This window comes from Xiphophorus couchianus, chromosome 6 (genome assembly GCF_001444195.1).
Source record: "Xiphophorus couchianus chromosome 6, X_couchianus-1.0, whole genome shotgun sequence".
NCBI lineage: Eukaryota > Metazoa > Chordata > Actinopteri > Cyprinodontiformes > Poeciliidae > Xiphophorus > Xiphophorus couchianus.
This window is the reverse complement of record NC_040233.1, coordinates 5,211,871-5,226,788: the sequence shown is the minus strand read 5'-3', so window position 1 is coordinate 5,226,788 and position 14,918 is coordinate 5,211,871. Positions and strand designations below refer to the sequence as shown.

The following is a 14,918-nucleotide window of genomic DNA, read 5'->3' as shown; positions in this document are numbered from 1 at the left end:
ACAAAAGGGAAACTGCATTTAACGTCAAAGCTTTGAGTTGTCTGCTTATAATGTTTCAGTTGATCCCCGGCGCCATTAAGGACGCGCATTAACCTCCTTAGAATGAAGTCATGACATTAGACGCGGGGTTTGGTTTGGTTCGGTGACGGCGCGCTGAACAGAAGGTGTCGGCGGCTCAGTTCACCAACACTGAAACACGAGAGACAGGATAATGACAGTCAAGAGGCCCGGCAGCAGCTGACGGAAACTTGGGTGAGTGGGAGCTGACTTTCCCCGCCAGCAGGGATCACATAAATATAGTTTGCGCCGTGAAATCCGACAGCTCACGTTGAAACACAAACAAACCTCATCAGGAAGCACGTGCGAACCGCTGCTGTACGCGGTGCACGCGGAGCTAAACACGCAGCTACACCTGGACGGGATTTCAGTGTGAAAGAAAAGACTTTGTGACATTTAACACTTTTTAAGACCCAAAGACTATTAAAACAGAGGATGGCGGGGTGATTCTGAGGTGTTACAATTAAGAATAGCGAAAGCTTTGACGTTTTGGGGGTCCGTTTGTGGTTCCTGGCAGCGGATTTGTGCTTCTTACGCTGAATCTCTGGAGCCTTAAACTGTACATGACGTCATCTATGACCTCATCAACGACCTCACTGTAGTTCTGCGGCACGGTCTTGCTTCTGATCGTTGCTATGGAAACGATCACCGCCTGTCCACCGTTTTTGTATTAAAAGATGTTCAGTAGACAGGAAAGGTACAAATATTACTGGGTAATTACATGTTATGAGTAGTTAAAGCATGATGGGCCGCCAGGCTTATAATACGCTGAGGGAAACCCTGATAAAGTGTCTTAATCTGTACGTCACTGCCCACTTAATAATAATATCTTTTGAAATATCAAAAGACATTTTGATATCTTTTGGTATTAGATATTATACATATCTAATAACCGGTTATTTTCTCATCAGGGATATTTTCCTCAACCAAATTAGAAATATATATATATATATATATATATATATATATATATATATAGGTAGATGGATAGATATCTATCTATAGATAGATAGATATAGATAGGTATAGGTCTCTATGTCTATATCTATCTATAAATATATAATGCGTTTACAGTCATGATTTTAAACTGTAGCAGGAAGCCGGAGCGCCCGGAGAGAAACCTGCAAATTTCTTTTTGATATTTTATTCATGAAATGTATTTCTGACATTTTGTAATTAAATGTCAGAATGTCAAAATTGCTAAGTCTTGACCGGTTTCGCGGTAATAAAAAGGTTGGAGACCACTGCTCTATAGTGACAAACTTAAGTTCCCCCCCAAAGAGAATCCACCTACCCTCATATGGGTTGGCACCAGAACTGAGCCAACTGGCGAAGAACATCATCCAGCCAACTGGCGATAAATGTACACTTACCCATGTCAGACCCAAGAAAGCTAGTTAGCTGGAAAGGGTCTATTAGCAGCTAATTAGTGGTAGCTTCAGCCAACTCGAGTCACAAGACGGAATGAAGACGTCTGCCAAAACTTTGCCTGGCAGAAATGTTAAGTCCTATGATTAATGTATTTAAGGCCAAGTCACGTTTTTAAATGAATTGAAGACATTTTAAGGCCTTAATTTTAGACACATGATTTTCAAACGTTTTAAGTATGCGACCGCGTTAGACGTTCTCAAACCAGAGAAGAAAACAGAAACACCAGTTCAGAACAGCATGACTTTATTTGAAAAATAACTCAAATTCAGCAGGATTTTTGGTTTTAAGTACAAACAGCCTACACATTTTCTCAACACAAAGGCTGACCCAGACACACACACATACATACACGCACACACACACCCCTACACACGCACACACACATATGACTTAATGTTTCCACTCTATCATCCACAGTCCCTCATAAGCCCTGTCCAGGCTTTCCCTCAGTCGAATGAAAAGCAAGTCCTGCAGAGAGTCCCAAGTCACCCACAACCTCTCCACCACGCTGTACTGGCAGTAACCCATGGCCAAGCCAAAGCCCACATCCGTCACATAGTGCCTGGCGAGCAGCAGCCGAGATAAGCTCACCAGGACCGCCCAGCTAACCTCCAGGACCCTCATGGAGGCCGTGTCTGCCACCTGGGCAAGGAAGAAGCGGGCGCACATGGTGGCCCTCGAGGCGTGGCCCGAGGGGAAGGAGTAGCGCTCCACGAAGAAGGCTGAGAGGATGTCGGAGCGGTTCTGGACGGGCGTCCGTCGTCTCACCAGCGTCTTCACTGCTCTGACCAGCAGCAGGTCCAAAATTAGAGCTGTGAAGTTGGAGAGAGGCATAAAAAACATTGGATTACACTTGAAAGATATTCATAAAGTCTTTCCATTAATTTTAGGTCTACATAAAGTCCAATACTGTGCGCCTGCTCTTCATTTCAGTAGTGTAAGAAGACATGTCGGGAAACAAAGACTTCCGCATTACCTTCCTCCGTTGAAACTATAGGCTATGACCAGACAGGCGTGCCTGTCACAGATATTTTGGACATCACTAGCAAGGGGTAGTGATTCAAATCTTCGTACAGAATGTCTGACCTGAGTCATATGAGTAAAACTTTGGCTGCTTCGACAGTAAGTACACAAGGTAAACTAGTAGAATCACAAAGAGGAAGCGGACTCACTGGAAACTGTAGACATAGGAGCTTCTGTTGAATCTTGAGTTTCTACTTACTCAAGTTAGTAGATGCACCAGAAACATAGTAGACATCTTAAGAAGAACAGAAGACTCAAGAGAGCCACTGAGAACTCAACAGAAACATGGTGGACTTAACAAAAACACAAGGGACTCAATGGAAACAAAGAGGACTCAACAGAAATACAACTGATTCAGTGGAAACCAAGAGGACTCAATGGAAACAAGAAGGACTCAGCAGAAACATGGAGGACTCAATGGAGATAAGGAGAACTCAGGAGAAAAAGGATGGACTTGACCAGGGGTCTCAAACTCCAGTCCTCAAGGGCCGCAGTCCTGCAACTTTTAGATGTGCCTCTGCTGCACCACCTGAATAGAATAATTAGGTCAGTAGCAAGGCTGGGAGAACTGATCTACACAAGGAGGAGGTGATTAAGCCATTTCATTCCAGCGTTTTGTACTTGTGGCACATCTAAAAACTGCAGGACTGCGGCCCTCGAGGACTGGAGTTTGAGACCCCTGGACTTGACTGAAACCCAAAGGACTCAACAGAAACAGAGATAACTTCACGGAAACATTGGCGACTCAACACAACCATGGAGGACTGAACAGAAACACCACTATTACACATGAACAGGGAAATGTATTCTCTTCTTGGTTGGGGATCTCTTGGATTGTTCTTGACACAAAATCCGTAAAGAACTTTTTTTCTTGCGCGATGTCTCAGAACCATTACATACAAACCATCCAATAGTATATTTATTAAGAGGATTTAGCAAGAGTTCTACAATTAAGTTCTTGTCAAGTACGAGTTGTTCTTTAAAAAGAAAATGCATATTGTTCTTACCACTTCTGGCAAACAAACCAATTTGTCTGGCCTTGCAGGGCTATGTAATGACCTTGAGATGTTTAGTGAGAAGAATCAGCAGAGACATCAACCAGATGAGTCACCCACTTCACCCACGCATGGACTGTGCATGTCAACAGTGGCCATGCAACCCTCAATCAGACGGCATCGTACACAGAGCCCATAAACATAAACACAAATTAGATCAGGAGCAGAGCAAGAAGAAAATGCATCTAAAAAAAAAAAGAATAATATTGTAAAAAAAAAGTTCAATATATTTCAAACTCATTTTTGAGAGTAAAACTCATTATATAGATTTGTTACACATAGTGAAATATTTCAAGCCTTTATTTCTTGTGATTTTAATAGGACGCACAATGTCTAAAATAGTCTTAGTAAGACTCGAGGGAAATATCATGAGAGATTTAATGAGCCTTTAGAAAAACGGTTACAGTAATGTTAAAATCAGAAATATGGCTACTTTTTAAAATTCTCATTGACAGCGTCTGAACAGCCGACATGAAAGAAACATACCTTTTATCAATTGCTCTCATCAAGAGCAACTATGTAAACTTGACCCTCTTCTTCCCGATGGAAAAAAAAATCAAATCAATGGGCCACTAGAGTGAAATACACATGACCTAGACTAAATGAATAAGTCAGACAAAAAACCCTTTCTCAACTATTTATTTACAGCAATCACATTTTGATCCAAAGTGTTAATTGATCGAAGAACGTGTGTAATAGTGGCTGAAGCGAGACATATTCAGTTGTTTGAAAATTGTGTTAAATGTGTAAGGTGTCACATTACAACAGGAAACTGGTGTTGCTGTGGCGATAACTGGCTGAAGGGTTTAACAGGGAGTGGGCAACCAATGCCATTTGGTGTAAATGAACATTCTACACTAAAACGGCTTCACATAAAATGCTTCAAATTACAAGACAGAACCATATAACAAAGCTCTTAATAGACAAGGTCACTTTCTTTCAGATACAACTTTTAATTTTTTTTATAGTAGTTCTCAATGACTAAAGTGGTCCTGGTGAGTTAGAGACTGGGGACAGGTAGCTGAGAAATTTTGAACATGGGGAGAAAGTGAGTGTTTTTTCTTATTATTATTTCTTTTCTACTATGGATGTAATTTTGCTTAGTACTTTTTGGATTCATATAGATTTTTTTTCTTTCTATTACAAAAATTAAATATTACAAACTTAATTTGGGCCGGAAAATAATTTCAAATATACTTTTCTAATTTGAAACTATAGTTTTTTTTAAGCTATTAACTTATTTTGACAAACAGTAGGTCAATTATTTATTATTATTGTTTACAATGTCAAGGCTGAACATAAAAAGATGCATTAGACTACCGACCGGTGGTTAGTTAAAGTACTTTGAAACAAATATTAAGTATTTTTCCAACATTAACCTAAACCTGGAACTCGTTCATGTTACTGTGTTTACTGCCATTTATGGCCTGGAGTTGTTTTCATTATGATTAGCACACAGGCCTCTGATGTGTGCCTGCTGTCTGACATTAACAATAAAACATGTCATGCGAATTTGGCCCCCCTGTTCCAAGAATAGCTGTGGTATCTCATTAAAGTGCAAAACAATTGTTAAAGGGTTTAAAGCAATCAATCAAGAAACAAAAAACACACGTGAAAGTGTGCATTACCGTGGCTCTCAGAAACTGGTGTTCCAACTGAAGCCCACCCTGCCAAACCCACCTCTTGTTTGTTGGTCGGGGGGCCACATTCCCATTTGTACTGTACATTAGGTGGCCCATAGGGAGACTGATTTAGCTCGTTGCGCTATTTCAACAGCCATTATTATTGCACAGCTTAGGCCAGACAACAGCAGAGCGCGACAATGACTGCCAAAGGTCTTGCCGCGTTATTGGTACGTTTGTGCGTAATAGCGCGCACGCGTCCGCTATCAAATTTGGTGACAAAAACAAAAAACAAAACAAAAACAAAGATAGGTCAGTAAAATGAACCTGTTGAATCAAACAGAAAGGTTAGAGGTGTTAAAATGGCTCAGTGAGGAAATGAGTCCAAATGATTTGTTTCGAAATGGAAAAATTAGTCGGAATTATTCCAACCCAGACCTAGTCCAAGCACTGTCCTCACCCAGGGTCAAATTCAGCATGAGCTCCTGCTCCGCCACGCTTTCTCCCCGGAGCAGAGTGTACACGGCGCCGACCAGCCACGGGGCGACGTGCCCGGAGAACTCCACCAGCCGCACCAGGGGCCGGATGCCTCCCCACGGCGACTCCTCGCACGCGCACACCCCGAGCTTCTTGGACAGCCACAGGTCCACCGCCAGCAGGAACCGCAGCGTTATGGCGAACATGGGCTGGCTCAGACTGACGGAGAAGTCCTCGGCCTGCGCGCCGGGGGAGAAGTAAGGGCAGCTGGAGGAGGCCCGGCGGCGTCCGGGGGGGACCGAGTCCGACGATGCTCTGCTTCCAGCCGCGGCTCCTCGGCAGCTGTTCCGTCTGCTCCCCGGGGAGGACATCGCTTCCTCTGACAGAGTGTGGGGCACTGATCCGCGCGGCTCTCTTGAGTCCCGCTGCGCTCAGGCGCAAACCATCCTGCAAACGGGTCCAATCCAAACACGGGTTAATCTGGCACCAGTTTAGAACGGGACCCCCTCCCCCGTACCCCCACCCCCACCTCCCGCCCTCCTCCTCCGATCACGTGGGCTCGCAACACTGCTAGGTTCTTACATACCGTGTGGAGAACAATTTGTCTTTCTTTATTTTCCTTGAACTTTTTTTTTTAGACGTTAAGAGTGTTTCTATTACGCAAAATTATTTAGGTAATTATAAGTTGCATAATAATATGGTCAATGGAAAAGCAGCTACAGACCAATCCATTTCGAAGTTAGATGTCCCACCTCACCACTTCAACAATGGGTTAATGTCGGTGTGTGTTGCCATTACAAATGCATTCACTTTGTCAATTTTCCGCTAATGTCGTAAAAACAATTCCGCAATCGCGGTGTTTCCATTAAATAAGAAACGCGTTTTTAAATCACACGTTTGTTCGTGCTGTAAGTCATTAAAAATATGCTGCGCTAGGAAACTCCAACTACTGGGAGTCGCAGCTTCATGGCACAGTCAATCTGAAAGAGCAAGTCCCACCGGCTGGTCCAACCACCAAACAGTGGGGGAGAGTTGAAGAAGTTGGTCAGAGAGTGTATAGTTGAAGAAATGCTGCCCTTCAGCATGGCGATCAGGTTTATGTTGAAGGGGCGGAGCTGCTGAAAGTAATTATTAGTGAAGCCTAACTTCCTTACTTGTACAACCAAGTAATCAGTAAAGTAACTGCTTTGTCAGGGTGTAGTCAGAAATCAAGTCTGGTTAGCTGATATTATCTTTTGGACCTAAAGAGGAGCGATCTAGAGTCAATGCACAGCTTCAGTTATTACAGCTCAGAAACCTGTGATCAGATCTGAAATCCGGGAGATAAACTCAGACCTGAACCTCCAGAGACACTTAAAGATAGTTACAAAATCAGCCTTCTATCACCTGAAGAACATTTCTAAGATTAGTGAGATCTAGAGAAACTCATCCATGGGTTTATCTTTAGTTGCATTGATTGCTGCAACAGTGTTTTCACAGGTTTGCTTAGAAAGTCACACCTGTGACTCAAAAAGTCACAGGCTGCAGAATGCTGCTGCTCTTGTTCTCACTAAAACCAGGAGGATGGAGCACATCACATCCTTTCTAAAGTCCTTCCACTGGCTCCTTGTAGCTTGGAGAATATAGACTGTTAGTTTATAAATCACTGACCGTTTTAGCACCACAATAAATTAATGATCTGCTGTTGTAGTATCACCCCTCCCAGACCACTCAGGTCTTCTGGTTCTGGTCTGCTCTGCATCCACAGATCCAGAATCAAATATGGAAAAGCAGCGTTCAGCTTCTATGCACCACAAATCTGGAACAAACTTCCAGAAAACTAAAAAAAAAACAGGCATAACATTAAGCTCCTTTATATCTACAGTAGACTAAAAACACGCCTGTTTGGAGTTGCCTTTGATAAGTAGTAAATGGAAATGTATTTATTTTTGTTAGGTTTTATTGGCTCTAGCGGCCTTTATTTGATAGTGAATTGATAGGAAAGTGGGTAATGAGAGATAAGGGAAGACATGAGGCAAAAGTCACCAGGCTTTTGATGTGTGATGTATGTGATGCATCAAACCTGCGACGGCCACGTTGAGGAGTAAGGCCTCCATATCTGGGTTGTGTTTGATCCCCGCACCACCACATTCAAGCACCCCAGTAAACGGAACATTGATCAAAATATTTGTTGTAAATGTCATTTGATAATATTGATGGCATTTGACACAATGTAATGCTTGTTGCTTGTTTCATAATTAGTTATTGTGCTGGGTTTTTATGGTGCAAAGCACTTTGAACTGCCTTGTTGCTGAAATGTGCTGTACAACTTGACTTGGTCCGATTGTAGCAGGTAGTTCAAAATGGCGTCCTATGAAAACTAACAAAACCTCTCCTAGTCCCCTTTGCTCATTTTGCTTATCTTGCTCTTTATTGTTATCCCACATTTCAGCTTAACGTTTCACAGAGTGATAGAAAGACTAAGTGTGTTTTGAACAGCTTGTGGTTTCTGGTGACATGAACACATCATCGTGGTCACACCATCCTACCGCCTCCACCCACCCCCCTCGCTGTTCGCGCTGTGTTTCAGAGAAAACCTTCCGCCTTCTCTCTGTTTAAAGCCGTCTCTCGCAGGCCAACCCTCAACCACATCCAACATGCCAGGGCTGCTGCTTGGAGACGAGCTTCCTAATTTCGAGGTGGAGAGCACTGCTGGGACAGTGAAACTCCACGAATATTTTGGTGATTCGTAAGTAAAGATCTGTAGATTATTGACTGTGTGAAATCTTTGCAGTGATTTGATGATAATTCAGTCAGCATAACAAGGAAGAGTGGAGGAGTTTGACCTTGTGTGATTCCTGTTAGCGTTCTGATTTCTGCTTTGTGTGCGTCTGAGGTATACTTGTTCAGCAGTGGAGACAGATGAATCTATACATACAACTGGATCCTGTCTGTCAGATTAACAGCAATAATAAGCTGAAATATGTCAGTTTTATATGGGTCATATCAAAGATGCCTCACACAATCACATTGCTGACCTACGGGGAAAGAAAAAAAAATCCTGCGTCATCAGATTAAAAATTCGCCTGCAAACCAGGTCACATCCTGTTATTTTTCTGTCAGCAACACAGCCCATCAACAAAAAGCTTTCATTTAGCACACTCTCTCATTTAATTATGCAGCAAAACAGAAGGTAGAACCTTTTTACGAAGAATTAAGTCAATGAGTGCTTCAAAGTTTAAAAGAACTTCCACGTTCACCAACTAAGTTACTCAGTTTTGTGTAACCCTATCAGTCTCTTGTGTCATGTTTGGGGTTTGCCCTCATTTGCTTTGATCGTAGGTTTATAAATTTCTGAGGCAATATCGATTAGCGCCAGTCCTAGACCTAAATTTGGGCCAAGCAAAATCTGTCTGACATATGGCCTCATTTTCGATTCTAGAAAACTTTGGGTATACCGAGGGGTCCATGGAAATTCAATGAGTGTATAGTTTCCAGAGGCTTTGGCGGCCTAACTGAAGCCATCCCCTTTCCACCTCTGTGATTGACAGTTGATTTGAGTTGTACATCGTGGCTGAAAGTTTCTATTTTGGTGTCACCTTGTCATAGTAGAAACATTGTTACGGCTTCCATGTTCCATAAAAAAGACTTTGTGATGTCAGCCTCTCCAAAATCGACACATTTATTTAGTTTTTCCCTTTTCTCTCATGAACTAACTATTCAATATGCTAACTGAGGCTTGCACAGTTTGTAATGGAGATATTGGTAGCCTAGGAACCAGCTCCTCGTTTTACGTTTGGCTCTGTACAGAGGGTTTGAACTTTGGCTATTGAGAAATGCTTGGTGCGGGCTCCACTTAAGTTTTAAACAATTGGGTCCAATTTTATACCCAGTGGCTAAAGTTTGGGATGACATACCTAATGCGTCAGCTCAATAAAGCTTACCAGAAACTGTAAAAAGCCAAGTGGGGAGTAGGACCAAGAAATCTTTGACGGCAATAAAATGTCTTACACATTCCTCTCTCACTATTTGGAAGCATGGCCGATGCGGACTGAACATCTCTGTTCACCTCCTCTTTGCCAGACCATAGGCAGACAACTAAAACGTCACAGAAACAAGAGGAGTGGAGGCTGCTCAAGAAGACTCTTGGTGGAGATAGTAACAAATTATAGGATGTGTTTCAGAAATAATAGCAATCATTCATCTCAACGTGTAAAATTAGCTCAACAGTGAGACGAAAGAACACGTCAAGCAAGTATGAAACCTCGACCTCATTAATTATGTTCCTGACCTGAACAAAGGTAGCTCCTTGGTCATATACAGTGCAGCAAAAATCAGGTCACATCCTGTCGTTCAAATGTCAGATTGTTATCATTCCTACTTCAACCTACTTCAGAACTCTGAAACCCCCCACCCTACTAGTCTCTAAAATGTCCATCTTCTCTGCAGGTGGGGTATCTTGTTCTCGCACCCCAGAGACTACACCCCTGTGTGCACCACGGAGCTGGGTCGAGTCGCCAGGCTGAGCGGCGAGTTCAGCAAGCGCAACGTCAAGCTGATCGCTCTGTCCGTCGACAACCTGGAGGATCACCACGGCTGGAGCAAGGTGATACGCAGCGCCTCATGAAAGATCTCGAAACTGCCTACGTCTTGTCGTGTCACAGCCGTAAACATCGACGGTACTTGCCGTGTCGAGAGCACCAAGTGCGACGACGCATACGGATAGCTTACCAAAGGATTGTGATTGAAAATAATAATGGATAAGTAGCTTAAGACAAGGTGACTCAAAAGAAAAGCTAAAGTTACAGGTGGATAGAAAACAATGCCAGGATTGCTTATGTTATATTTTTCAGTTTCTCGGGGTTAGTTGCAGAACTTTTGTTTTTAGAAAAGACATGCCGCTGGCATGCAGATTTAGATTTGTGCCCGGCCTGAGGCTGCAATGCTGATTGGTGCTGAGTGCAATATGGCAGTGATAAGGCGGTGAGTAGTGGTGCACCCATGCTGGCTAACTGCATCTGTAAATAATCATTTTATTTTAAGTCGGGCTGAAAGAAAACAAAGCTAAGAATCCACACTTTCAGAATCTGTAAATAACTCAAAATGCCCAGTGGTTCTATCATGGACTTCTCAATAGGATGAACAAAGAAGACAACAATAAGTGTGTTAAGAGACTAGTACTTTTATTTCATATATTAATATGTTGTGTTACTGCAGGGGCAACTTCAAGGCAGGTGGTCCGTGAGTGTTTGTTAAATGAGTTAAATGGTTCTCAGCCTGAAAAAGTTTGAGAAGTACTGGTTCAGAGCAAGACATGTTCGTTTGTTATTGGGTCCTGGTTAAAGCCCAGACCAAAGTTTATTTCAAAATGACTCACTTTTAGCAGCTTTGCAAAGAAGAAAGCTTCTTCTGGGGTTGTGCAAACACCTACTTTGTACTGATCTATTACTCTTAAAGTTTCTGGTTGTAGCATAACAAAATGTATACAGTATGCTCCATGTTTTAAAGTTTTCCGCCAACTTCAGAGCTAATGGTTCATTTAGCTCTTTTGCTAACTCTGAAAACGTTTAGCGCGCCTATCAGACACATTCTAACGCACTAATTTACTTGGCAGGTGAATAAAGTTTTACCTCTTTGTTGAAACTTCAGTTATTGGTCTAAGAATTACATATTGATGCTTGTGCTCTTATTTTGAAGACTTTATAGGAGCAGTTCTGTTTCCTCTACTCGCTTTCTCCCCCCCCAATAACTTCGTCTCAAACAAGAAACATAAAGGAACAAAATAAAACACAGACGATAGAGAGCAAAATATAACCATTAATAAAACATCTGAAATGGAATTACAGAAGATGTAAATTAAAAAGGAAATTTAAAATAGTACTCAAGAGTTTCAAGGACAGATATATTTTGAACTGAAGTTAGCGCTTTAGCATTAGCTTGAGATAAATACTGCGATGTTGTAGCACTTTAGCATTAGCTTCCGCTTGGTGTTGTGCATTAGTGTTAATGGAACTAACGTTTATGAGTAGTGCTCTATGGTTAGTGCAACTAACTTTTTAGCTAGCAGTGCCCACCACTGGTTTTGGTTATAAATGGATATGTAAGCTCTGCAATCTTGGCAGCTGCTTTGGTTTTAAAAAAAAAAAACTCATCAAGGCCCTGCGTGTCTCCTCTCTGACCAGGACATCCTGGCTTACAACTATGAGAAGTCTGAGGGCAGCGAGTTGCCCTATCCCATCATCGCAGACAGCAAGCGGGAGCTGGCAGTCACTCTGGGCATGCTGGACCCCGTCGAGAAGGACAAAGACGGCATGCCGGTCACTGCTCGCTGCGTGAGCGTCACAACCACATGTTGTTTTCAACCGCGTCAGGGTTTCCGAAATGAAGTTGCGGTTCACTTTGAAAACCCTGAATCTGCGACCCGAGTTGAGGATTTGAGACCCGCTTAACCTCCCACTCTGATTTCCCCTGTTTTGTCCAGGTTTTTATTGTTGGGCCTGACAAAAAGCTGAAACTGTCCCTGCTCTATCCCCACACCACGGGACGCAGCTTCGATGAGATCCTGCGCGTGGTCGACAGCCTCCAGCTCACCGCTCAGAAACGAGTGGCCACGCCCACCGAGTGGATGGTGTGTGGTACCTTTTGAAAAAAAAAATCCTCAACAGGAGGCCGACACACAGCAATAAGAATGGACCTTATGAATTTTAGTGGGATTTTATGTGATAACCCAACACAAAGTACAGCATTAACGAGAAAGCGGGAGGAAAAAAAAAAAAGGTTAAAATCTGAAAATCTGGCCTGCGTTTGTACTTGATGCAGTCTGATTTTTTTGTGGAAGGTGCTTAAAACAACTTTTAATGAGATTACGACAGCAGATTTTTGGAGTCTGCTGTAGCTTTAAGCTTCTACAGATCATTCCCCCAGCATGTTTCATCAGGGTGATATAGACAAACGTGGTCAATTTGGGCCTAATCTGCATTGTCTGTTTTCATATGGTGGTTTGTTGGCCACCACCTTGTTTAAGATGCATGCCGATTTTTATTCACGGATATCTGATTAAAAAGAATTAAACACCTAAGCATGCCACACTTTTTAGTTGTTTTTTTTAACCATTTCATTTTCCTCCCACTTGAGCTACGTGCGCTACTTTGTGTTGCTCCATCACGTAAAATCTCTAAAAATAACTTAAAGGTTGTGGTAGAAAAAAAAAGTAGAAAAACCTTAACTCCACGTGTTGCATTTCTTCCCTCCAGCCCGGAGGCTGCGTGATGGTGCCTCCGAACATGCCCGAGGACGAGGCCGCCGCTTTGTTCCCGATCGGCGTCTTCAGCAAGGAGCTGCCGTCTGGGAGGAAGTACCTGCGCTACACTCCAGATCCACTGGATAGGAAAGGCTGTGAGCCGCCACCGGCTGAACCCGAATTACCCACATCTCTGGAATAACGGGCTTCTCGTGCAAATCTATGCGATGAATACAAAACGTCTTACCGTAGAAGCAGAGTTGTTCTTATATAACGTGTTTGTAATGGGTTAACAGAAGTAAATACATTTTGCTTTCACCTTACACATTGTTGCGTGAAAAGGACAGTGGCACTGCATCCAGTCTGAACTAATAGTAAAATAATAAAAATCAGCCCATTCTGTTCTACCTGGGTCCTCCTCATAAACAATATCCATGTGTCTCACTGTTGCCAAGCATTCCTTTAATCCCTAATACGAGATTTTATAACTGCTTCCAACTGGGTTAATGACTGATGTTTAACCACTGATTCACTTCCACTTCTCATTCGGGGATATTGATTAATAAACCTGAGTGACAAAGTTTCGTGATGCTGATCTTGCTGTAAAAGCACATGCACCGATCCATCATGTTTGGTTTAAGTCACTGTAACAGGTTGGCGTAGCTTCAGCACAGTAGCAAGTTTAGCTGGTTGAGCTGATGCTTTGTTTTCAGTGATTCACTTTTTCAAGGGAGCGTTGATAAATAATTCCTACCGGCTAACGTAAATTAGCTGGTAGGAATTCAATTGAGAATCTGTGACAAAATTTGAAAACTGCTTTTCAGAGAGTCTCTGTAAGACTGAGGTTTGAACTACTTTTCTGTACGCACAACAAAAGTCCCTTTTTGCAGATTTTTCTTTAAAAAACCCACCAAAAAACAAGCAATGAAAATCATTTACAATGATCCCCATAACTAGGTTATAACTGTAGCAGATTTAGATTTAAAGTAACCTTTAAATCTGGAAATAAATACTATGATTTTTTTTATTGGGCTATCCATGGAGTCCTTAATCTTGTGTCAAAATCTGTGTAAGAAAGTTAAACATTGGGGTGATTGAAAAGAGTCTTTGCTATACCTCAAACTGGTAGTGCCCTATTTTATTTTATTTTTTGTTGAAAACAAAAGAAGCCATTTGTCCAGTTTCTTCCAGACTTTGGAACTCATCCTTCGGACTTGAGATGGGTGGGCTTTCTGGTCTCCTCTGAAAGGCAGCTAAAAACAGATATATATATATGCATTGTGAACTCTTCCGGCGTTTGTACTAGTTTACTGTGAAGCAGCAAGTGGGTATTAAATTAATACATTAAAATAAGACTTTAAAATATTATAATTTCGTTTTGAAATTCAAGGTGGTATGGAAATTTAATACGTTAACCACAGTCCTTAAATGTTATTATGAAAGAACTAACCACGTATGTGTAGTTTTATTTCTAATGAAAATTTTATGTCAGGCAAAAAAAAAAAAAATAAGCGTCTTGCTCAGAGGCTATTACCGCTAGCTAGTGTTGTTAGGTACGGGGTTGCCATGGGGCAGTGACGGACGGAAGTCATCGCCACTCGGGTGAAACCAAACACACATAGCGACAAGAGGTTGAAGACCACAAACAGACTCCAGAAATTTCATAGTTGTTGTCTACAATTCTGAATAATTCTGCTGTAATTAAGCAATTAACCACACCCTGTTCTTAAATACTTTCCCCCCACACACACTTACTTTGGCCTTAGAAACGCCCGTCACATTCCCTAGCAGACGCCAACTTCCCGGTCCAATAACTGCTCGAAGCATTAAGCTGGACGCATTAAGTCAGCTGTGTAGGATTTGTCGTTCCTCCTCACCGGGTCTGTCGGCGGCATCGGCTTATCAGCTTTGATCTTAGGAACGCGGGCCGCGGCCTGACAGCAGAGCGCGAGGACAGCCGGGGCGAACCGAACCGGAAGGAAGGAAGGAGAATCTGGAGCGGGACGCGCCGCTCTCCAACTGAAGGACATTACC

The 14,918-nt window shown here is 42.5% G+C and overlaps 2 protein-coding genes across 4 annotated transcripts; one reads left to right on the top strand and one right to left on the bottom strand.

The window, feature by feature from the left end:
- Positions 1 to 32: 32 nt before the first annotated feature.
- Positions 33 to 13,281, top strand: LOC114145923 (peroxiredoxin-6-like). 2 transcript variants are annotated; one of them, XM_028019612.1, is made up of 6 exons: positions 33 to 252; positions 8,279 to 8,393; positions 10,094 to 10,250; positions 11,827 to 11,976; positions 12,126 to 12,272; positions 12,898 to 13,281. In XM_028019612.1, the coding sequence occupies exons 2-6, from the start codon at positions 8,302 to 8,304 to the stop codon at positions 13,084 to 13,086; spliced, it is 735 nt and encodes a 244-aa protein (XP_027875413.1). In that variant the 5' UTR covers positions 33 to 252; positions 8,279 to 8,301; the 3' UTR covers positions 13,087 to 13,281. The 2 variants fall into 2 exon arrangements, with proteins under 2 accessions (XP_027875413.1, XP_027875412.1); XM_028019611.1 differs by lacking the exon at positions 33 to 252 and having other exon boundaries at positions 7,724 to 8,393.
- Positions 1,715 to 12,942, bottom strand: LOC114145921 (phospholipid phosphatase 6-like). Of its 2 annotated transcripts, XM_028019608.1 has the most exons (3): positions 12,865 to 12,942; positions 5,649 to 6,112; positions 1,715 to 2,300 (listed from the first exon to the last, which is right to left on the bottom strand). In XM_028019608.1, the coding sequence occupies exons 2-3, from the start codon at positions 6,034 to 6,036 to the stop codon at positions 1,879 to 1,881; spliced, it is 810 nt and encodes a 269-aa protein (XP_027875409.1). In that variant the 5' UTR covers positions 6,037 to 6,112; positions 12,865 to 12,942; the 3' UTR covers positions 1,715 to 1,878. The 2 variants fall into 2 exon arrangements, with proteins under 2 accessions (XP_027875409.1, XP_027875408.1); XM_028019607.1 differs by lacking the exon at positions 12,865 to 12,942 and having other exon boundaries at positions 5,649 to 6,172.
- Positions 13,282 to 14,918: the final 1,637 nt, after the last annotated feature.